The sequence below is a fragment of the Salmo trutta genome, chromosome 13 (assembly GCF_901001165.1).
Source record: "Salmo trutta chromosome 13, fSalTru1.1, whole genome shotgun sequence".
NCBI classification, from domain to species: domain Eukaryota; kingdom Metazoa; phylum Chordata; class Actinopteri; order Salmoniformes; family Salmonidae; genus Salmo; species Salmo trutta.
In genome coordinates this window covers 1,762,717-1,786,850 of record NC_042969.1, presented here as the reverse complement: position 1 = coordinate 1,786,850, position 24,134 = coordinate 1,762,717, and the positions used below count along the sequence as shown (strand labels likewise).

Here is a 24,134-nt window from a genome sequence, read left to right as displayed (position 1 = left end):
AGCTGGGTCGCAAATGGGTCTTCCAAATGGACACTGACCCCAAGCATACTTTCAAAGTTGTGTCAAAATGGCTTAAGGACAACAAAGTCAAGGTATTGGAGTGGCCATCACAAAGCCCTACAAACCTGACTCAGTTACCCCAGCTCTGTCAGGAGGAATAGGCCAAAATTCACCCAACTTATTGTGGGAAGCTTGTGGAAGGCTACCCGAAATGTTTGACCGAAGTTAAACAATTTAAAGGCAATGCTACCAAATACTAATTGAGTGAATGTAAACTTCTAGCCCACTAGGAATGTGATGAAATAAATAAAATTGATAAATCATTTTCTCTACTATTATTCAGACATTTCACAATCTTAAAGTAAAGTGGTGATCCTAACTGACCTAAGACAGGGATTTTTTTACTAGGTTTAAATACCAGGAATTGTGAAAAACTGAGTTTAAATCTTTTGGCGATGGTATATGTAAACTTCTGACTTCAACTGTATATTCATTCCTGTTATTGAGATAATCAATCTTCTATATGTAACCTAATCAAACCATTCAAATCAATCTAATCAGTCTGTAACCACGTCAAGTTGATATCACCACTGAATCGAGGGTGTACAACTAAGCCTATATCAGACCGAAACAAGATAATACTATGTAACCTAATTGACTGTCGCCACAGAAATAATCAGAGAAGTCATGGATCAGTGTAGGAGTCTGTCAGAGAGTGCACCAGCTCTGGTTCAGTAGGAGAGGGAAGACGCTATATAAGTTACACAGCCAGGAGTAGAGGTGGTGCAGTACAGTGCAGCATAGAAGCAGGTTCAGGGTTAAACTACAGACACAGCATTGGTTGTGTTACCATGGTTAGCACCTGGCCACCGAGAGGCAGGACTGGATGGACTTTGATCACCTGCAACATTGACGAAATAAACAGAAGAAAAACAAAGGGAGGACAAGGAGAGGGGGAAGAGAAAGAGAGAAATATATCAGACACCAATTATCCACTCTGAAAAGTTTTGGTGTTGGCACAAACAGTACAAACTCACATTCACACAGAAAAAAAGACACTTGAGAAGGAAAATAGATTGGGTTGGTTTGGAATCATGTCATGTGTATCTCCCATGGTGTCAGTCTGGGTGAACCATGTTAGAGTAGGAGAGATATTGTAGATGAAGGGCAGGTGAATCAGAAGAGTGTGTGTGTGTGTGTGTGTGTGTGTGTGTGTGTGTGTGTGTGTGTGTGTGTGTGTGTGTGTGTGTGTGCGTGCGTGCGTGCGTGCGTGCGTGCGTGCGTGCGTGCGTGCGTGCGTGTGTGTGTTTGTGTGTGTGTCTATGCATACAGTACTGTGTGTGCATGTGTTTGTGCATTGTGTGTGTGTGTGTGTTTTTCTCCACATGACTGCCTGGCTGCCAGCAAGCTCAAAATGCGGGCCAAGCTAAGAAGAGCAGGACTCAGGAGTGTGAGTTGTGACACCCTGTTTCAATAACCTGGTCTTATTGGACAAACCTTGACATGGGACCTAGTAGGGAGATGTGATTGGCCAAGATAAGAAAGAGGAGAGACAATGTGGGAAATGAACAGGTCATTTTCACATAGTGACTGTTAATTTAGGACAATTATTTTGGTCACGGTGTGCATATGCTGGTTTATTTGTTGTTGAGGTTGTTGATATAACACTGAATGAGTGCTCCATAAGAGTTTTGACAACATATGCTTGTCTGAAATAGGCGTTTCACTATAGGCCCTTCCATAATTAACTCCTAACTCCATACCACCAAGGCACTTGTATAAATTTGAGAGGACTGTATAGATGTGAGCAATGTGGTGAAAATTACACCTAGCCTATCAGAGGGAAAGGGGGAGCTACTACCATATTCAGTGCCAAGGTTCAGGGCCTAAACCTCTGTGCACACTCACTCGACTCTGTTCATACTAAGCTATGTTAACCTAAACCTAATGAGGCCCAATATACACCCGATAACAGTTTAGTGATTAGCATGGAGCAGGGAGTGCACCAGGAATATCACAGCACCTGTAGATCCTCTAGCTCCTCCACCTGCATATCAATGTATCCTGGCAACTCTACCAGGTGGCACCTTACCATCCCCCTGGGTACAGGCCATTCATCATGGCAGGATGGAATATGTTAACATTAGGATTATGTTAACTCACTTCTAGCCCATAGCCCCCACTCGCAACCCATTTCTATTGTAATCAGCACCTTGTGAATGACAATGTGACAATGAATGTGTAATGAAGTGCACGGGGATAGCACACGTGTGTGTGTAGTGAGTGTGTGTGTGTGTTGGGGAGGGGAAGGCTCCACCCCCACACACACACACACAGAAGAACATGAGCGTACAGACATGTGTCCGCCCTTGGCATATACCGACTTGGTCCCGCAACACTCCTTTCATATGAAGGACAATGGATGAGACTGAGTGTGTTGATGGAATCCGGTTATACATAACGTTTAAAGAGGTATGGCAGTTACTCTGTGTCCGTGCAGGACACAGATGGTCGCCAGCGAGGGAGGAAGTAACCTCGCCAGAGGTGGGGGGGACCTTACCGTTGCGCGGGGTTCGTTTTCGGCGGTCGCGGAAGGCCGCTCCGGATTGCAGGGCTTCCATTAAGCTGTCCATCACACCTGTCTCGTTCTCTCCTCCCTCTGTAGGACAGGACAGACAGAGAATATGGTTAGAGGATATACACCCATACTGAAAATAAAATCACACATACACTAAAATACACACACACGCACACACATGTACGACTCGTCAAGCCAGACTTCTCTCTCCTATTGGTTTGGATAAGTAATTGGGAGCCAGTATCCATGCAAATTTTGGATCCACAATGCATGTATTTGAATGCCTGCATGTGCATTTACATGCTTGCATACAGTATGAAATGTCAGAGGCCCGGAGCAGTCAGAAGGAGTTTTACGACCCTGTGCCTTGCCCCGCTCCACTAGTCCTCTCAACGACCTACTCCTCCAGATGCACTACAGCTATACACACAGGCCTACTTCACTGTGGTCTACCCCGTCCTCAATCCTCCCCTCTTCTTCCCTTCCTTTCCCTATGGTAACACTTTACTTGTATCTCTCCTCCCCTTCCATCTTCTCCCAGGGATATAAGACATACATGCACACACGCACACAGCCAGGTACTGTACATTGTTGGGGAGAGGGAAACTAATCATGATGTGTGAAGTTAGCAAATCCGTCAGAGAGCCGGGGCCTTGTTACCCCCTAATTAAAACATGTGATAGTGAACCCTAGTAAATACATTACAGAGACAGAGAGAGAGAGAGCCAGCAGCCCGGGCTCCAGGGCTTACTGTTACATTTGGCAAGATCCCCAGGGCCCAGGTGGCACCTGATACCCAGGGACAGAGGAAGGAATGAGGGGAGGGAGGGAAGACAGGTACAATGGCTTCATGAGGTGCTACAGTGCTGGGAAGAGTTTTGTCGATTTCTTCGGTTTTAGCCCATCTTAACCCATTTTGGAAAGAACATTTCCTGCGAGCGGGGTATCACTTATTCTCAAGACAGACCCTCCTGCATAAAGGTTAGCTTTTCTGTAAATCTCTGCCGTGCAATCGATGAGACTCGCTAATTCAGAAAACTGCAGAATATATTTGCCCTGGGTTTTAACAGCTCAAAATCAGAGAGGCGGAGCTAGAACAAGAACACGGAAAACAACAGTCGTCTTCTAAGTGGGCTATGTGTCAGATCAAGAGAAGTTTGCTGTGGGGATTTAGACATCATTCTCAAATAATCGAAAATGCATGAGCTTTTTATTTACATTTCTGTTTAAACATTTTATTTAGTGTGTCGAGGAGAAGCGGTTGGACACAGTTGGAGATGTTAAGAGATTCTCAGAAGCCGGGGCCTCATCTTTGAGCTATGAGCTTCCGGCATTAGAGCTGAGGTCTGGCCGGCTGTGGTGGAATGTCGGGTCCAATAGGACATTGTTAATGGAGCGCTGGCAGGTCACCGGGGAGCATGTTTCCCATTTTAGTCATTTTGCTTCTTTGTGTCTGCGATCCTCCGTCTTGAACTCAGTCTACCCAGCCTAGCTCCCAAGCCTTGGTCATTACAGATGATGAATTGGGCTACAGTTAAGCGAGAACTAGGACAAATTGATCAAAGTTGTCAGGGGCCCCGTGTGATGTCTAGGTCCCTGAGAAGAAGGAAACTGAAGCAAGCGCTGTCTAAAAGTTTTCCAGGAGCCAAGGTGCAGTAGATAAATGTTTACCTGCCCGGACTTAACACGATGCATTCATGTCGAGGTCCTGGTTCGCCTAGATACGGAAAAACATGAACAAAGTGGGAGCCGGTGCTGTTCTCAGTGTCATAGCTGTTAGATACAGATTGGCAATCTTGTTTATACAGGGCAAAGCAGGTGAAATGCATGTCTCGCTTTAAACCAATTAGCAAGGCTATCAAAGTGTAGCCGAGCCAATTTGAAGATAAGCACTAGCTACTTGGACTTTGCTTTGTTCTGTTTCAAGATGGTCTAATTAAGCTTGATTTAATCTAGGTGGCTTTTAAACAAAGCACATAGAAAGAGAGATCATACACTTTGGTTTTCAAAGTAGCCCTTGGGAAGGGCCTCAGGAAGAGGGAATGAGATGAGCAAATCAAGAAAAGAAATTAGCGCAAATAAAGCGTTTGTCGCTAATTAACATAAGATGTGTTTCTATTCTTGGGTACATCTTTTTTTCTGTAAATCATTTATCGTTGGGAGGTTGTGTTGCTTGGATAAGCCAACAAAAATAATACTGTGCGTCTAGCTTCTCTATGGTAATGGTGGAATATGAGGCATTTCCTCAAATTAATTATGTCCCAGTGTCAACTTCTTCGGTTCCTAAATTAAATTCGCCCAACAACGCCGCAATGGAAAAACAAAAGATTGATCAACGCTCACTGAAAGTGCTGCTGAAAGTCCATCCTCAGACTCTGGCTGGCACAAATGTTTCTTCTCTGCCATGATGCCCAGAAGCGAAATAAGAAGCCCCGGCCCCTCTCGCCGTAAACATTACCCACAAGTTAGTTCAGCCATGTATGCAAACGACGGATGGCGTAGTCACCTTAATGATCCCAATTTAAAATAGTGTCTGTTCTGGACCACAATGATGAACAGAGGGCCCACTGACTCATTATTATGGGGGTAAAGATAGATGACCCAGATATAGGACCAAATCCTTCGTCTTCTCTGAATCCTTCCGCCTGAGCCATGTGCTGTACTGTGCTGTATGCACTGCAATGCACTGCACACACTGTGCTAATATGTGTAGAGACAGAGACAGTGGCCTATCCCAAAACTCCCTTTCCTCTTCCCCTCCTGTGGTAGCACAGTGGGGCCATGGATGTACTAAGCTGTTTGGCGGTTGGAATGTTTTCCAAAGGCAGAGCCCGGTGTCATCGACGGAACAATGATGGAGCGGCCCGGTATTGACCGGCTCCACACTAAATCTTGGTAAAGAGCACTTAGCTCCCCTGCGTAAGCCACAGAAATAATATGTTCCAATGGTCATCAGTGGAGGCTTTCATCCACAGCCGTCCTCTGCCTGCATTAGCCGCTGAAGTGACTCTGGCTATGTCTTAAATGGCAACCTATTCCTTACATAGTGCACTACTTTTAAAAAGGGCCTATATGGCTATAATCAAAAGTAGTTAATTATAAAGGCAATAGGGTGCCGTTTGGGACATGCACTCTGTTCTTTGGGGATTCCCCCCACCCCGTCCTAAGCCATTCAGCTGGAGACAGGGGAGACGTGACGTGACAGGCCCCGGGTCTAATGCACTGTTTAATAGTCCCATCTACCTTATGTGTCTTGATCAGGGGAGAGTCTCCCATTGCAGTGATGTAAGGCGGTTGTTAAAACGCTGCCTGTGTAGAGGGAGAGGGCGTTCTGATGCTTACACAGTGGAAAATTCAATTCACACACTTGAGTGTGTGTTTGTGTGTGCGTGCGTGCGTGCGTGCGTGCGTGCGTGTGTGTGTGTGTGTGTGTGTGTGCGTGTGTCTTTGTGCCTATGTGGGGTGTGTGTGCTTGCGTGGCGTGCATATGTACGTGTTATGTGTGTGTGTGCTCCAGCACAGACTGGTGTCAGCCATGCAGTGTGACCTATAGCCGAGACTGCTCTGGGCCAGTTCAGCGAGAGGATGAACTAGAGAGCCAGACAGACCCCTCTAATAGCTACCGTGGCTTGCGAAAAAAAAAAACAACTAAAGAATGCATAACTATTCACACCCCCAAAGTCAATACTTTGTAGGGGTGTACAGCAATTGCAGCTGCAAGTATCTTGGGGTATGTCTCTATAAGCTTGGCACATCTAGCCACTGGCATTTTTGCCCATTCTTCAAGGGAAAGCTGCTCCAGCTCCTTCAAGTTGGTGTACAGCAATCTTTAAGTCATACCACAGATTCTCAATTGGATTGAGGTCTGGGCTTTGACTAGGCCACTGCAATACATTTAAATGTTTACCCTTAAACCACTCGAGTGTTGCATTAGCAGTATGCTTAGGGTCATTATCCTGCTGGAAGGTGAACCTCCGTCCCAGTCTCAAATCTCTGGAAGACTGAAACAGGTTTTCCTCAAGAATTTCCCTGTATTTAGCGCCATCCTTCAATTCTGACCAGTTTCCAGTCCCTGCCGATGAAAAACATGGTGTTCTCGGGGTGATGAGAGGTGTTGGGTTTGCGCTAGACATAGCGTTTTCCTTGATGGCCAAAAAGCTCAATTTTAGTCTCATCTGAACAGAGTACCTTCTTCCATATGTTTTGGGAGTCTCCCACATACCTTTTGGCAAACACCAAACGTGTTTGCTTATTTTGTTCTTTAAGCAATGTCTTTTCGCTGGCCACTCTTCTGTAAAGCCCAGCCCTGTGGAGTGTATGGCTTAAAGTGGTCCTATGGACAGATACTCCAAACTCCGCTGTCGAGCTTTGCAGATTCTTCAGGGTTATCTTTTGTCTCTTTGTTGCCTCTCTGATTAATGCCCTCCTTGCCTGGTCCATGAGTTTTGTTGGGCGGCACTCTCTTCGCAGGTTTGTTGTGGTCCCATAGTCTTTCAATGTTTTAATAATGGATTTAATGGTTCTCTGTAGGATGTTCAAAGTTTCTGATATTTTTTTATAACCCAACCCTGATCTGTACTTCTCCACAACTTTGTCCCTGACCTGTTTGGAGAGCTCCTTGGTCTTCATGGTGCCGCTTGCTTAGTGGTGTTGCAGACTCTGTGGCCTTTCAGAACAGGTGTAGATATACTGAGATCAGGTGACAGATCATGTGACACTTAGATTCCACATAGGTGGACTTTATTCAACTTATTATGTGACTTCTGAAGGTAATTGGTTGCACCAGATCTTATTTAGGGGCTTCATAGCAAAGGGGGTGAATACATATGCACACACCACTTTTCCGTTTTTTCTTATTTATAATTTTTTGAAAGAAGTTACTTTTTTTCATTTCACTTCACCAATTTGGACTATTTTGTGTAAGTCCATTACATGAAATCCAAATAAAAATAAATTTAAATTACAGGTTGTAATGCAACAAAATAGGAAAAACGCCAAGGGGGATGAATACTGGCAAGGCACTGTAACATGCAAGGCACTGTAACATATCATCACAAACCTTCACAGTGTAGCTCTATACTACTTCATTTACTGTCAGTATACTTCTATTAAATACAAATATAAGATTTTACTGTGTACCAATACACATCGTCAGGTAAAATAAATACAAGGATTTGCATGTGGATGCAAGACAAAAATCTGTTAACTTCCTCTGAATCCCAAATGGCAACCTATTCCCCACTTATGGAGACTTGATCAAAAAATTATTATTTTTAAAAACCACCATATAAGGAATATGGTGCCAATTGAGACGCAGACTTCATCCTCTTCCCATCCTCCGAAGAAAAACGGACGCACTTTGGTTTCAATCTGTATTCGTCGCCATGCTTTCCTTCTTAAACACCAAAGGGATGGCATTCTTATCATTATGCAGCAGTGTCAACACAGGCTGTTCATAAATTCAATTTGCTATCTGTCATCTCCCTCCATGTTGGGGGGAAGAAATACAGAGGGATCGATGGAGAACTACATTTCTGATGGCTCGCATACAGTCGCCGACAGCTCTGGAGGGAAGGGACCAAAACTGACGAAAACAAGCAGAATTTAAGCAGAGCGTTTCTGTCTGGTCTGAGTGGCGGTACATAATACAAATAGGGTGCGAAATGGCACCCTATTCCCTATTTAGTGCACTACTTTTGACCAGGGCCCATATTCTGCAATAAATAACAAGATTTATATTGGTAGCCATTCCAGCGGCAAACATCACTAATGCTAAATCAACATATATCAATAATAATTATATTTCATACAATAATATGAAATAATGACAAGGATAATAACATGAGGTTAGTGTTTATGTCATTATTACCAGCAACAGCGTGGTGTTAGCGAACACACCGGTAATCTCCTAGTTAAACCGATAAGAGTGTGTAAAGACAAATAAGTGAACTCCATCAGTGGGAAGGGGGAAAATGTGCATTGTGTGTTTGTGTGTTTTTTTTTTGCGTCTGTGTGTCTGTCTCTGTTTGCGTGTTTATGTATTGCTTGTGTGTCTCTGTCAGTATTTGTGTGTGTATTTATGATTTGCCTGTGTTCGTCTGTCTCTCTCTGCATCACCTGTGTGTGTGCGTGCGTGTCTGTATTCTGTGTTGTGTGTCGCTGCCGTCTCCAGCCTCCCCTGCTCCAGCTTCCCCAGTGACAGATCCCCTACTCTCATTTGCACTGTAATGAGCTCTAATAAGTGCTTGCAGCCCTGTGCTTGATGTGCTGAGACCACTCTGAAGGGAGAATGCTGCTGCTCCTACTGGAGATGCGCTCTCTCTCTCTCTCTCACTCTCACTCTCTCTCTCTCTCTCTCTCACTCTCTCTCTCTCTCTCTCTCTCTCTCACTTTCTTTTTCTCTCTCTCCCCTCTTTCTCTCTCTTGATGGAAAACAAGAAGTAGAAGAAGTTTTCTTTTCTTCCCAGGAGTTGTTTTTAAACACATTTTAGCTCATCTGATGGACTGCACAGAGTCATCTGTGCAATTAACCTGGTGCATTAGCTGTGAACAAAGCCTTTGTGTGGAGGGAGGGAAGCTTGCACTATGGCCAGGTGTACAGGCGGCACCTCTCCCTCTCTCTCTTAGTGTCTCTCTTCTCTTCTGTTGTCTCATGTATACACACACCATGGGTATCTATATCACCAGTGAATCCAGTATCCTACTCTTATTCAATGCACAGGCACACAAAGGAATGAGTCTGAGTCTCTCTCTCTCTCTCTCTCTCTCTCTCTCTCTCTCTCTCTCTCTCCTCTCTCTCTCTCTCTCTTTGACTGAGCTGTCATTCCTTCCCCCAGTCCCTGTGGCTCCAAAGACACCATCCAGCCAGCCAATCAGCCAGCCAGATAGAGCCAAACAGTCAGACATCACTGCCATGGAGGGAGGGCAGGGAGGACAGACACAAGCCACACCCCTCTCTCTCCTCTCTACTCTCGCCTAGCTTTCCACCACACATACACAGATGACTGATTCACGCTATAGGGCCAAACCGAGGAACACCGAAACATTAGCTGAAAGGTTTGTTTATCCCTCAAATAAGACCATAGCAGAGAGTGCTCCCTGTTCTATTTCTTTTCATGGGATAGTCAAGTGAAGGGTCCTGGGGTAAGATGACATTTTAGCTTCCCGTTCTGTGTCTTTTTGTGCTACGTTTGAGCAGAAAATATAGGACCCTCTCGAGTGGAGGGGTGGTGGGGGGGCTCTTCTGCCTGATGAGGAAGATGGATCCACAAGCAGATACTGTTTGACTGTAACAGCTTGATGTGCAAACCCACTCATGTCCTCCGTAATAGAATTATGGATGCTCCCACATCCCCCCTGGTCCGAGGGGAATAGGAGTGCAAGGCTGGCAAGCCCCGGGATGGCGCCAAAGGGTCGGGCGCCCGGGGAGGAGGGTAGGGGAGGGTGGAGTGGGTCAGGACAAAGACCAGGGACGGGTAGACACAAAATGAGGATGAGGGCCCCAGTGAGGTCTCTACTGGTTTTGACACAAGATGAAGAGGGTGGTGTGCTACAAAGATGAAAGTAAGACCCCGGTCGCTCCTGTCACTCTGTTCTGGCCCCTTATCACAGAACCAAAGAGAGAAGGATGAGAAAGAGACAGTGATGGCGAGAGAAAGAGATGAAAGTGGATTAGCCACCGTGGCGATTTGCGTTTGTGTCATGGAGATGAAAGCCCCAGTGATGCCCCGAATAGCTGGATGCATGAATAAGTGAATAAACAAAAACAAAAGTAAACCCTCTCCATCTGGATTAGTAGGCGGTAGCAGCAGCGAGGCCACATGTGAGGCTGGGGTGGGAGAGAAAGAGTAAAGCTACATGTAACAAAGAAGACAGACAGACACCACTACTACTTCTACGACTACTACCGCCTCTAACTCTCTTTACAAGGAGTAATATTCATTAGGGCACAATATAGAAAATGTTTTAAAACATTTTTGCATTTCCTTTGAGGCAAGGCCAGCTGGTGCCTGCCTGCTTCAGTCTGTTTTTGTTCTGTTTGGTGCCTAATGAACATGACCCAGCATGCTAGTCCACAGGGGTAGCTCCAGCCTAGACAAGGCAGCCAGCCTGACTGGCTAATTGACAGAGGTAGAGTTGACACACTTTAGGAGGACCACATGGAGTCACCATGTCACTGAGCCAAGTAAGGCCGTACAGAGGCGAGGGCTACATACAGTAGTTGAGTAGTTCCAATGGATCAGTGGGTTAGAGTATTGTGCTGGCCAAACCAGGGCTGTGGGTTAAATTCCTGCATATGCAACTTTAACTGGATATATGTGTCTCTGCCAATGTCAGCAGTTCTGTTCAGTAAGCTGCTTTGAATAAAGATGAACGCTATATGACCATATTATCAGCGCCGGCATAATCAACTTCATTTTTTTGGTCGTATTGTTTTTTTTTTTAGGAACTCAGTTTGGGTCTCAACTTAATATTGCAAGTAAGAATAGTAGAATACACCAGGTGCAATTTTGAAATTTGGTTGTGCGTCAGCAGTTTTTCTCTTATGTAAGTCAAGGACATTCGTTCAATTAGCCATGTCAAAAAATAAATAAATGGATTGGTAGTTAGTCTAGCCAACTATCTAAACTTGTAGTAATGATGAATACCGACCAGGCACGCACGGCACGTGTCCAGGGGCCCTGACATCCAGGGGTCACCCATTGATTTTGTTTGTCATTGTTTGTCTGCTAAAAATGTAAAAACTCACTCGAATATGAGTGATGGCAAAATGTGTAGAATTGCAGAAAATTCGCTTTCAAACAGCAAAAATGTCGCTCCACCTTCCCCATGGCAAAATGGGTAGAAATGAGTGGCATTTGCTGTAAAACTGCATTTTTTTCTCTTTGCCCCATTGCAAAATGAGAATAATTGCATGAAATTGCCAATTTTTTTCTACGGCCCATAGATGTTTTGAATTGCAGAAAACGTATTTTATTTATTTAACCCTTATTTTACCATAGTATAGTATGATAATAGTTACAGAGGAGTTACAGAGGAGAGGAGATGAATGAGTCAATTGGAAGCCAATTAATGAATGAGCCAATTAAAACTTGTTGTAAAACTGCAACATTTTCTCTACACCTGATTGTAAAATGTGTATGATTGCAGGAAATTAACTTTAAAACAAACAAAAAATGTATCTTCGTCGTTAAGAGTTGTCCACTAAAATCTTTTTCTGAGAGGTCAGGGGCCCCCCAACCAAATCTCGCTTAGGGTCCCCAAAAGGCTAGGGCATATTATATCATTATAGTTCCTGCATCCACTAGCTCACAGTAGACGAGGACGACAGTGTGAGCAGTGCTAAGAGGTCCAGTGGTCTAGGGAAGTTTGCGAGACAGGGGGACTCTCAAGCATATGAAATCTGTACAACTTCCATACCAGTCTGTCATCCATCCAGAACACATCTCCCTGTCCTCAGTCTCTCTCAAAGTGGCACACTTAACATCCTCTGCCTTCCATTTCGCCCAGATGAGGTATCATCTTCTCTGACTCCCAATCCCGTTTTTGCAGCCAGCCGTCTTGGTGGCGGGTAAACAGATTTGACAATGCAATTTGGATGGGCTTTGTAGTGAGTATAATTATGTTTGATTGACTGTAAAGTGACTCCAGACATCCAGATCGTGAAGTCTCTTGAATTGATCTGGGAGACATCGGGCAGACCACCCATGACTACATGAGGAAATGTAATGATTGAATGAGATTCAACTTAATGAGATTCAACAAGGGAGGCGGCTTCATATGTTTAGGCGAGGAAGGAGGATTGGAGGGAAAATGTCACCGACAAGGAATCATAGACACACACATTGATGTATTGTATCTTCTCATTTAGATCTGCCTTCCTGACCTGAGGGAAAACCAGACCAAATTATGTCAAACAGATTTAAAGTGATTAGACACTTCAAGTACCACTCCTAGTTAGGCCTCTCTCTCCACACATAGACCACCTTTTTTGAATTTAAAAATACTATTTGATACAACAGACGCCGACATAAAAAACTCCCTGAGAGGAGAATAAGAGAGAGTTTCCTGGGGTAACAATAATTGGCGATGAAACAATTATCGTTGAATAATCAAAGGGTTTCCAAGATCTTCACAACGTGGATGGCACATTGTCAGAAAAATTATAAAAATGCATTGAAAACAATGTCTGGGTAGGAAATGGACAAGGGCAGGGTTTCCCAAACTCGGTCCACAGGACCCTAAGGAGTGCACATTTAGATTTTTGCCCTAGCATTACTCAACTGATTCAAATAATCATCAAGCTTTCATCATTTGAATCAGTTATGTAGTGTTAAGGCAAAAAACTAAACATGCAGCCCTGGGGTCCAGAGTTTGGGAAATGCTGGACAAGGGACTGGCTTATTGTATCACCTTAAAAGACAGAAATACAGACAGACACAGACAGATGGTGTGCGTCCCAATTACACTCTATTCCCTATTTAGAGAATATTGTGCCATTTGGGACGCAGAAACAGTCACACACACACACAGACACAGACACAGACACACACACACACACACACACACACACACACACACACACACACACACACACACACACACACACACACACACACACACACACACACACACACACACAGTCCATCAGCGCCTTGGGGCACAGTCAGATCCTCCAAGAAGATACGAACGCAATCTAATATGGCATTATTTATTAGAGTTGATGGACTACAGCAGATAAACCCGATGAAGCCCAATGCCCGTATTGCACCTTCCAAGGTAATGACAGAAATCTAAAATTCACAATGGCTACACCCTAAATGGAACTCTACTCCCAATACAGTGCACTATTTTTGACCAGAGCCCTATGGGGGAATAGGGTGCCATTTGGGATGCAGTCAATGCCATCCACCACGTGCAGGAATAATTTTCCCGAGCGCTCGTTTGGTTTGCTTCCTACCAGCGCCTGTGCCCCGGATCCCTGCAGCATTGAAATGTAACGTAGTGTTATTTAAAAGAGGATGCTGCCATGCTGACAGCCGGCGTAAATAACACATGCAAAAGTGACAGGTAAGCAGAGGCCGTCGTATGCAGATGTGGTGGCCGAGGATCCTTTCTACACACGTCGCCAATGAGGAATAACACACACACACACACACACACACACACACACACACACACACACACACTAGCCGTCATGATAATCTAAAAAGAAAATTAGCTAATGGGATAAATATGCAGGAGCGGGAATGTCAGGGCCCGACACCAAACATCCTAATCACGTCGATGAATCTGTCCTTACTCATCAGTGTCTGTATCAAACATGAAGATCAATATTATCCCACTAACACTAGACTCATTTAAAAGATAAGCTAAAGGAATACTATGATGTCTGTTCCAATATGCACACTAGCCTACTGCTTACAGTAGTGTGAATCAATGTATTGGGTACGCATTCTGAGTGGAATTCTATTGGAACAAAACCACAGTCTCTGCAAAAACACTCATTTTCCCCATAGGTCTCATCTTCCAGCTGTAATATATACTATATCTCTAAGATCATCCTGTGACAATGTTGTCCCCTACCCTTTTATACAGAGAAGGACATTATGGGGACATTGTGCGACCACGAGGACACATTCTTTTCTCAGCGTCAGGCTCCTGTCATCACCTCTCTATAATCACCTGCCTGGCAAAGTCCCCATGCATGTAAACACACACGCACGCACGCACGCACGCACGCACGGGCGCATACACACACCTCCCCCACACACACAGGTACGCTCTCTCCGGCCCTAATGTGTGCTGGCTGTCACTGTCAAACACCACCATCAATCTACGTCCCCTTCATACTGCCCCTGTCACTCCAGTTACCGTCGGCCCCGGCAACGGAAAAAACATCTCAGGCTCTCCCGAGCATGGCATGCCATGCGCACACATTGCTGATGGAGATTGGCATATATGCACAATCTGCATTTAAGATGCCCCAAGCCTGACCTTGTTAGCTAGGTATAGAGATTGAGAATGACATGGATAAGCTACACTACTGTATAGTAAAATGTGGATAAACAGGATGTATACATTTATAAAAAATGCCTCCCAAAGCCACTGGTGGTTCTTTGCTGTCTTTTCCATACCCTTCTATTGTAATACCCGTTTTCTGTAGCGTGTACTCTGTGTGAAAAGCGTGACACCCACTAGTTTTATCCTTCGTTTTTCAAGGAGAAATGTAGTCTCTTCAAGTTGAAAAGCTGGATAGGTGTTAGAGGACATCATTGTCAACATTCAGTTGTTCTCTCTCTGAAAGCCACAGAGGCATGCCAACCTTATTCTAATAGGCCTGGTGAACTGAGCAAGCGTAGTAGATCATCAGCAAAATGGGTGCTTTTTAAACGGTTGTACTCAGTCACTCTTGAAGAGTGCCTTTTAATAACAAAAGGCACAAGACAAATGAAAAGCTAATTATATAATCGGCTTCATGGATAACCTGTGAAAAGACCTCCGTATTTTCTCACCTATTTAGTCCATGACAATATGTTAAGGCTGTGTCCGCACCAGTTAGAGAGATTAGGAAGATTGCTACCTTGTTTTTAGTAATAGACTCATTTTAATGAAATGGTGTGCTTTTATTTCAAGGCCGAGCAGTCGTTCATCTAATTTTGAACTCTGAATTAGAGTGGTTTGATTCGACGTAACTTGAGTTTTCACACAGTAAACATTGATATCAGTGAAGAGCCTACACCAACTTAACTAAAGACCAAAGCCTCCGTCTCGATTGTTGATAATATTCCCCCATAGCAGAGAATTGTATGAAACTGAATTCTATCAGTGCCTGCAAGCTGCTGGAAAAAATGGATTGGACTGGATCTGTAGATTTTAATTCGCACTGTGAAGATTGATCACATGCAGGTAAAAGTGAATTAGGAAAAAAGCATCTGTGAGCCTCCAACTATACGAGTACTTTATAAGATGGCTGGAATAGTTTGGCTGGAATAGTTTGTAATTTACAAATATTCCATAAAGAATACAAGTATTACAACAGGTAAACAGATGAACAATTACTGTGCGTTAGGCAGCCAGGCATAAATGGGTCAATGTAATACAGGACACAATGCACAGCCATTGTTATCGTAGCAAGTTGCAACCAGACAGCTTTTCAGCCCAGAATCTTAAATTCAATAATTCACCTCATACGTCTTCACAATTATGTACTGTTTATCTATTTACCAACAATAAAGCTATCAATGCCCCTTGTCATAATACTATATAGGCTCTAAAAAACAGACCAAACCAAACAGGTGAAAGAAAACATCAAATTACGTTAGTAATTATTTCAATGAATCCTTTTTAATGATAGAGTGTGTTGTGATTCATGTAAAATGCACTTTAAATACATTTGACTTGACTTTGTATTTACCGTGTTGTTCTAACTTACCTGGTTTATTACTATAAGAAATGTTCAAAGGACTTTTTAACTTGTTGTTGAATTGTTCCAATGTGTCCCCTATGCCATGTCAAATTGTGCTCAAAACAGCGTAATACGTGCTTTCAGGCCCCATTCAGACCTAAGTGGATTTGACTGTGGGGACGCTGTCCACGTTCGGGCAGGGACACTGGCTGAGACCTGGGCACTGACCCTGTCTGATGTCAGCCGGGCATGGGTGGCACCAGTGCTCACTTCTCCCTCTGATGGCTGAAACATCAATGACATCAACTTGTAAATAAAGGATGTTTTCCCCCATTAGAATGTCATGTCCAGTCTTTCCTATAGTTATCCCTCCCTCCCTCTCCCTCTACAGGCTGTCTACACACTCTCTGTGACATTGTTTCATATCTGCAAGCATAATAAATACCCTGTTGGGATGAAATATCTCATTAGAGACGGAAGGATTAGGGTGGATTTAGGCTGTATTTTACAGCAGCGTTGGCTCGCCTGTTCACTTGTAGCTGAGGTAAAGCAATTTGGGTTAATACTGAACATCTGGTCAGTCCAAGAGAATATGGTAATCCACTTAGGGAAAATTAAAACAAATGGAGAGAAGTACGTAATGATTTCATAAGCAATTTACCATATTAGTATTTCCAATTCTTCACAACGAAAACTGATTTAGCCCGACCCTTGTCAAGGGCATCAATAACAGGCACTCAAGGAAGTACTCGCTGACTGAAAAGAGCACATTCTCAAGTTTCACTCCTGGGCAATGGAGGGGACTTTTTTGTGTGCCATTTCCTAAAAGCGTTTGTCCATCAGCCCCTCCCCCCACCCGACCACCACCTCCCAATGCCATCCTCTTAAAGCTAAATGAATTAAATTCTCATTAAATATGCATTTCATTGTTAATCATTTGCATGTGAAGAGGATTAGTTATCAATTTGCTAAATGACTTAAAATCTATCTCTTTACCAAAATAGCCCCTTGAAATTGCATTAAACACCATAGTATGATCCATCAAATAGACCTCACACGTTGGAATGAATTAACGCATGAAACCATAGAAGAAAATATGTAGAAAAGTCACACTTAAATGCACAGGTAACTAACAAAATAAAGGAAACACTTGAGTAAATGAGGGATACATCTATTGAGAGCAGGTGCTTGCACACAGGTGTTGTTCCTGAGTTAATTAAGCAATTAACATTCCATCATGCTTAGGGTCATGTATAAAAATGCCCAGTTTCCCAATATTCTAGCTACCATGGCTAGAATAAGATATATCATTGTCTTTGAAAGAGGGGTCTCAAAGGAGCATAGGGTATGTGTGTGTGTGTCTCATTCACTAGATCTCAACCCAACTGAACACTTATGGGAGATTTTGGAGCAGAGCCTGAGACAGCATTTTCCACCACCACCACCAACAAAACACTAAAAAATGGAATTTCTCATGGAAAAATAGTGCATCCCTCCAATAGTTCCAGACACTTGTCGAATCTAGGAGTTCTGTTCTGTTCTGTTCTGTTCTGGTGGCTCAGGTTAGCCCAACACCCAATTAAGACACTATATGTTGGTGTTTCCTTTATTTTGGTTGTTACCTGAATGTCATTCCAGGAAAATATTGGACATACGTTTTGTCCCAGCTGACTGTGAGAAGATATTTGGATACACCGAAGGTGATGATAGTGTACATTTGTTATAAATGTATTATATTGAAGCAAGCATTGTAACCAGAGATATATATATTCTGGGATAGGGGAGCCTAGTTTTGAATGAAATGGGGGCTGAACTTCCAGATTTAGCCTCAGTTTCAATTCTCCTCATTAGGAAATGCGACTAAGAACAAGATTTGGGTCTTGAAGGCGTGCTTTGATATGGATGTCTCTTGTGTCTGGAAGTAGTCTAGACTAGCTAGCAAGCTAGCCAACTTCTTTTGCCAATTAGCTTCAAAGTTGCTGGCAAATTGCTGGCAAATTAGCTGGCAAAGTGGGTTTAACTTTGGATAACCAGCCTCTAGGGCTAGTTAGGGACCATCAATAAATTAGATGCTTTTAATATTTGTATATGAATTTCTACAATTTATAGTTGGATAGAGGTTAAGTCATTGAAATTTGGAGCTACTGATACTTTAAAATATTGTCTCATGTACATTTACTGATGGTCCATAACTAGCCCTATAGGGATATTGAATGTCAAACCAAATTGACCATGGGAATTCCGATTGGTTCACGTGCAGCTGCGCTCCGAATTGATTAAATGGGTGATGCAGGTTATGGGCAACTCATGGAAAACTGTTACGTTACCCTTCATTCCATTCCAATTTTTTCCCCTAATTATCTCGCAAATCTCCATTTTGGATGAGACTGACTTGATGACAAACATTATCCTATTTACACTTTGTAGTCAATTTAGACACTCAAATACATTTTTCTGACTAATATCGATGCCACATAGGCCGTTTTGTACCAGAGAAGTTGTTTATTGCCTTCAGTTGGTCTTTGCATGAATTTCCAAGAAAATGTATGTTACATCAAGGCGAGAGATCTATTTTCGACCTACCGCCTTGATTGGGTCTTATGTAGCAACATTTGAAATTGTGTTTTTTACATTGGATAAAAGCAGAGACACAGCGCTACACAATTGTATATCATACACTGCATTTGAGGAACAACGGGAAAGTAATTATGCTTTGAAAGTTGACAAACTTGTAACCTCACTATTGAGAAAATTACCTTCGAATCTTTTGGTACCTACTGGAGAGCACTTCTTTGTCTATACCCATTCAGAATCATTCACATCCTCTTAAGCTTTAGCCCCCACCCAAACTCTGACCATTTTACTCGCCCTAGCAGAGGTGGTTAGGCTGTTTTCAACTTATCCATAGCGTTGGTGACTGTAACTGTGCTGCTGGCAACAATTTCATTACGCTATTTTGCCGACATTTACTGACACCGGCCATATTCAATGGGTGTTGAGCGTTCGTAAATTCATCAGTTATTCTGCGCTCTGGCACCGAAATCGAAGTAGATGGTCAGACTGAATTTACAAACACACCCAAAATGGTTACTTGCATAGTGGAGTCTTTTGTTAAGATATGTAGCTAGCTAGCTAGCTAAACAATTAACCATAATCCCAACTCATGACGTTACTACCCTGCATGAATCTGCAGGTAGCTAACCAACCAGGTTCAATGTTAGCTAGCTAACATTAGGCTATAACTGGCCAAGAAAATGTCTCTGAGATACAAATAATAAGATTGTATATGTAATGTTAGCTAGCTAGCCCAAAAACGCATTTTGATTTAAAAAAAAGTTTACGTAGCGCATTTTCATAAAAACAAAGTTAAAGTAGTGACCTGCGACACACGACTATTTTCCTGCAACATTAATGCTGAAAAAGGTTGGATATGATTGATAAAGCGTATTGAATAATAAAATATTAGCTTACTCTGAAACCATATACTTCCTTATCTTTCTATGAAAATGTTTTAAGGCATCCAACTCACTAACTCCAGCAAACTGTTGATGTCTAATGGTGATTAGTGTGTATAGTGAGGCTATCGAGGAGCCTCTCACACCCGAAGCTGTCATCTGTAGGAGAGGAAGGCTGATACTATCTAGCAGGGTAGAATAAAATAATAATGAATACAATGGAAAAATACTAGATAGACTGACATCTGTGTTCTGAACAGAGCACTAAATAGAAAACCTAACATTGTACCCACTTTTAAGCTGAATTACAGCAAGTTCACCATTCGCAGGCCCATTTAGACAGGATAAGAGAAAAAAAATCATCCAACTGTCATTCCCCTTCCAGTTCTTCACAAAAAGGACCTAGTTAGGGTACAGAATGTGTCAGAAAAAACGATCTAAGAGGGACGAGTCGACTTTGATTTAATCATATTGGCTTATTGTTTTCAGAACCACCAACCGCCTTCGATATAAAGCTGCTAGGTATCATCGTCCTTGAAACATGAAAGGCTCGGAATTCAGAATTACAACGTCTGGATGATCAGACACTAAGTCGAGAGAGACCAGGAGTCTGGGTAACGGGGATGGCAGAGTATCCATGCTATCTCCTAGGCTCCAGGCTACCTGTCCGTGTCCTTGTCATGTTTTCTTAATTCCCCAACGTATTATGATGTCTTCCAACTGAAACAGATATCAAAATCTGCTCCGGCAGAAATCTTTAATATCACACCTGTTTCCCTCTATCTGCTTAGAAATAGAGGGGGAGGGATAGGGAGAGGGATGGTGGGAGGAAGACCAAGAGAAACCGAGAGGAACACAGAGAGAGAGAGAGAGAGAGAGAGAGAGAGAATGGGAATGAAAGTGAGAGAGCAAGAGAAAGAGAGAGTACAGAGAGAGACAGGCTTCCAAGGCATCTTCAGAAGACAGCGATTCTGGATTATTAAAAGTGAAGCTTTCAAAGAGGTCATCGTTTGAAATACTTGCATGCATCAATTATCTCACAGAGAGTTACAGCAGCAGTGTGTGATGGAGAGTGACTTGGAGCGGCTTGTCACATTGCTGAATGCGGCAGAGCTACCGAAAGGTCCTCGGCTAGCTGTGACATTTGAAACTGGTGGATTGTAAAAAATCCCAGTGTGTTTGTCAGAAAATAACAAAAAAGACCACACTGACTGGTTCCCAGCCCCCCAGAGGCCTCTAGGCACAACATTCTGCCTGTCTCAATGTCATCTCAGTAATAGGGAACTGAGATTCACGGATCTCTATTGCTATTTTGCCATGTCTGAATAACTGTGCTGTCTGAAATAATCAATAGCGTTTTCACCACCATTACTTTGTTTATGAGAAAGATAAAGGCAGTCGTTCAAAACGATAAACTACTGTATAAATGACCTGGCTGGGACAGAGTCGAAATGTCTAAATCGAAACCAGGAAGTTGGGAAAAATAGTTTACTACAAATCTCTCTAAAACTTACTGTTAACTGTAATAAATTAAGTTTTAATGTTATGAACATTTTTACAATTATTTCCCTCTCATTTCTCTTGCACGTCTATGGTTAAAAAAGTCAGAATAATAATTGCAACTCCATTTTAGTCATCCAGGGTTGTTACTGCTGCAATATGTAACTTTTTGGGCGACCCGACTAAATGCACATAGAAATGTGAGTTATAAATCTGTCATTCTCATTGAAAGCAAGTCGAAGAAGGGCTATCTGTGCTATGTGCGCTATTTCCATGCTTAGCATTCTTAAGTTTAGTTTTTGCATCTTTTACTTTCAGTTTTGTACACCAGCTTCAAACAGCTAAAAAACAATATTTTTCGTTATTGTGAAGATACAGTATTTCACAGTGGTTAACATGGTGCAATGATTCTCTACAATGCTTGTTTCATCACATACACTGAAATTAGACAACTATTCGAATTTTAGCAACCAGGAAATGGCAGAGTGATTTCTGCCTTTTGCACCTTTAAATGTTTTAATAGCAAAACAGGTCTGTGTGATTCTGTGTGATGTGCCAGCCCTATTAACTGTCTGCTCTACAAAGCCAGCGGACCTGATATCCCGTCTTTACATGTGACCTACATCCACCATGACACTGGAGGCCGACAGCATGCTCTCTGCTCGTCACCCCGCAGAGCTGAGCTGGGCTACACCCAACAGCCAACACAGTGACGAACACAGGGACATAATAGGGATTCACAATGGAACTGCTAGGCTTTGTTGTCACTGTCACTATTTCTATTGCTACTACTGCTACTATACTGACTACAACTACTATGGAGGACAACTATAAGTACTGTCTTCTAATAGTACTACTCATACAGTACCTGGGTTCAAATATATTACTTTTAAGTAGCTATTTGAATATATACTCTTCTGTACGACAAAGTCTAACACTGTAGTAATACTACTGTGACTATTAGCCTACTTCTATGACTACTATTAGATAGTATTAATAAATTGTTTGGAGTTTGGAGGATATTGGCACGGTTCGTCTCGAACAACACCCGTGACAATATATCCTCCAAACACCGGCTTCTCGGCATTATCACTTTTATATAACGGGTTACCAACATATTCAAATAATGATTGACATATTTTCATTAAAACAGTTATTATTCATACTATTTCATCGTTCTACAAGATATAGTTCCCACACAAATCTAGGGTTCTATCGGTTTGGTTGCCAGAGACACGACCCAGTCGTTCAGTCTTTTTGTTCTGTATCTATGGATGCAACCCAGTCGTTCGTTCTAGCTAGCCAACTACGACTAACTTACAGTCGCGTCAAACAGTGCACCCAGAATAACAACAGTAGCTGCATTGGCATTTGTTTAAGCTGTTTTTCTAGTGACATTTATTTGGATACATCCAAAACAATGATCTAATGAGGCGTGATTTCGCCTGGCATAGAAAATGTGCTATCTCGTCAGGACACAATCACTTCAAACTGAAGTTGGAAAGACTGCAAACTAGCTGCACTTCGTTTCGTTTTTACCTTTTTTCAATTTACATTTCTTTGTATATATCCATAAAAATGATGCCAGCTGATTCATGTTTTCGACTGGCTGAGAAACGCTGCTTATTTTCTCATCCCGACTCCCGACACATTCATTACTATGGGATGGCTGGAGATCGAATTTGAATATTGAAATAATGTTGCAAATGTCATAGAGAGACAGCGATGTTTATAAGAAACTCTGCTGTTGAAAACTAAATGTTAGTCTAAAAGAAATGTCAGATAATGTCTAGATGCTTTTGTAGTGGAGATCAAGTTTATAAAATTGCCTGGCTGGGCTGATGAGGATTGTGTAGTCAGATGGAACAGAGTAAATAGGCATTTCAAAGTCAGAGCTTTAGCCGGTGGTAACTCGTGGAATAGACACCGGCTGGAATGCGGTGTTAACCAATCAGCATTCAGGATTAGAACCACCCGTTGTATCATTATTAGCAATCATCATCAGAACGATATCAATAATACATATATGAATATTGAACAAAACATATGAATATGGATGCTATTAAAAAGAGACAGGATAAAACACATGCTAACATTAGGGTGTTTTTTTTGTAGATCTGAGTGTGCAAAGGGTGTGATTTCTTCTCAGTGATAAAGATGCCTCTCCTCCCCCCTGCAGAGTTCAGCTCAGTGTGAAGTACCATTCAGTGCTGCATCCCTTACTCAAGCTATGCACCCCTCAACACACCTCTCTCTCAGACACTCTCAAACACACATACACACATAAACACACCCACACAGCCTCCCACCCATACACACAGAACCCCCCCTCAACACACACACACACACACAGTCTCTCTCTCGCACACACTCTCAAACTCTCTCTCTCGCTCTAGAAGTGACAGAAGAAGTGGCGTACCTTTGTTCATGTCAATCAGCTGCTTCTTCTTTTGCTGGCGCTCCTGTTTCTCGCGCTCTGCTTTCTCCTTGGCCAGTCTGGCTCTCTTGATCTTCTCCTCCATCTCCCTCTTTTTGTGGTTGTCTTTCACCGCCTCCTGGAGAGGGAAAGGGAAGACACACACAGGCATGAGGATCCAGGCACACACACACAGGCACACACAGGCGCGCACACACACAGGCACACACATAGGCACACACACACAGGCAGTTAGAATTCAGTTCCTGACGCCACTATACTTCTCCAAAGCTCAGTACTGGAGGATCCCGTCATCAAATGTATATAGTTTCATAGGAAAGGGAATAAACAATGCATTTGAAATGCACAAACTCTGTCACAAACACATTTTCTTCCTTATGTGGCCCTCTTTGCATCAACACAATGTACAGTATCTTTGCACAAATATTGAAAGGAGACATGCGATGGCACGTTTCAATAATACATCAATCAACATTATACATAACAAAGATAACACTGCATCACACACAGTACAGTACAGTAACAGGATGGTGCATTCCACTGCAGTAAGACCAGTCATTCTCTTTGGAAATATGGCAAAAACATCAATATTTATAGAATATCTTTGTTATTCCACATCAATTATTTGTGTGTTCATATAGAGGTTCACTGCATGTGAGTGTGTTGTGTTGAGACTCTCTATATATTGCTTCAAGCTTGTCTTGTTTTTATGCATGACTAAGGTCGATGACCTACGAGTGTATTTTGCATCTACAG

General features: G+C 42.7%; 1 protein-coding gene across 1 annotated transcript in view; it reads right to left on the bottom strand.

Annotated features, from left to right (window-relative positions):
• The window catches only part of LOC115205051 (protein diaphanous homolog 2), a 675,845-nt gene that overhangs the window by 53,888 nt on the left and 597,823 nt on the right, over positions 1–24,134 (bottom strand). The window contains exons 28-30 of the mRNA XM_029770617.1: positions 23,361–23,496; positions 2,561–2,659; positions 851–901 (exon numbers count right to left, since the gene is read on the bottom strand). Of these exons, the coding sequence (XP_029626477.1) occupies positions 851–901; positions 2,561–2,659; positions 23,361–23,496 (286 nt within the window). The remainder of the gene's footprint in view (positions 1–850; positions 902–2,560; positions 2,660–23,360; positions 23,497–24,134) is intronic.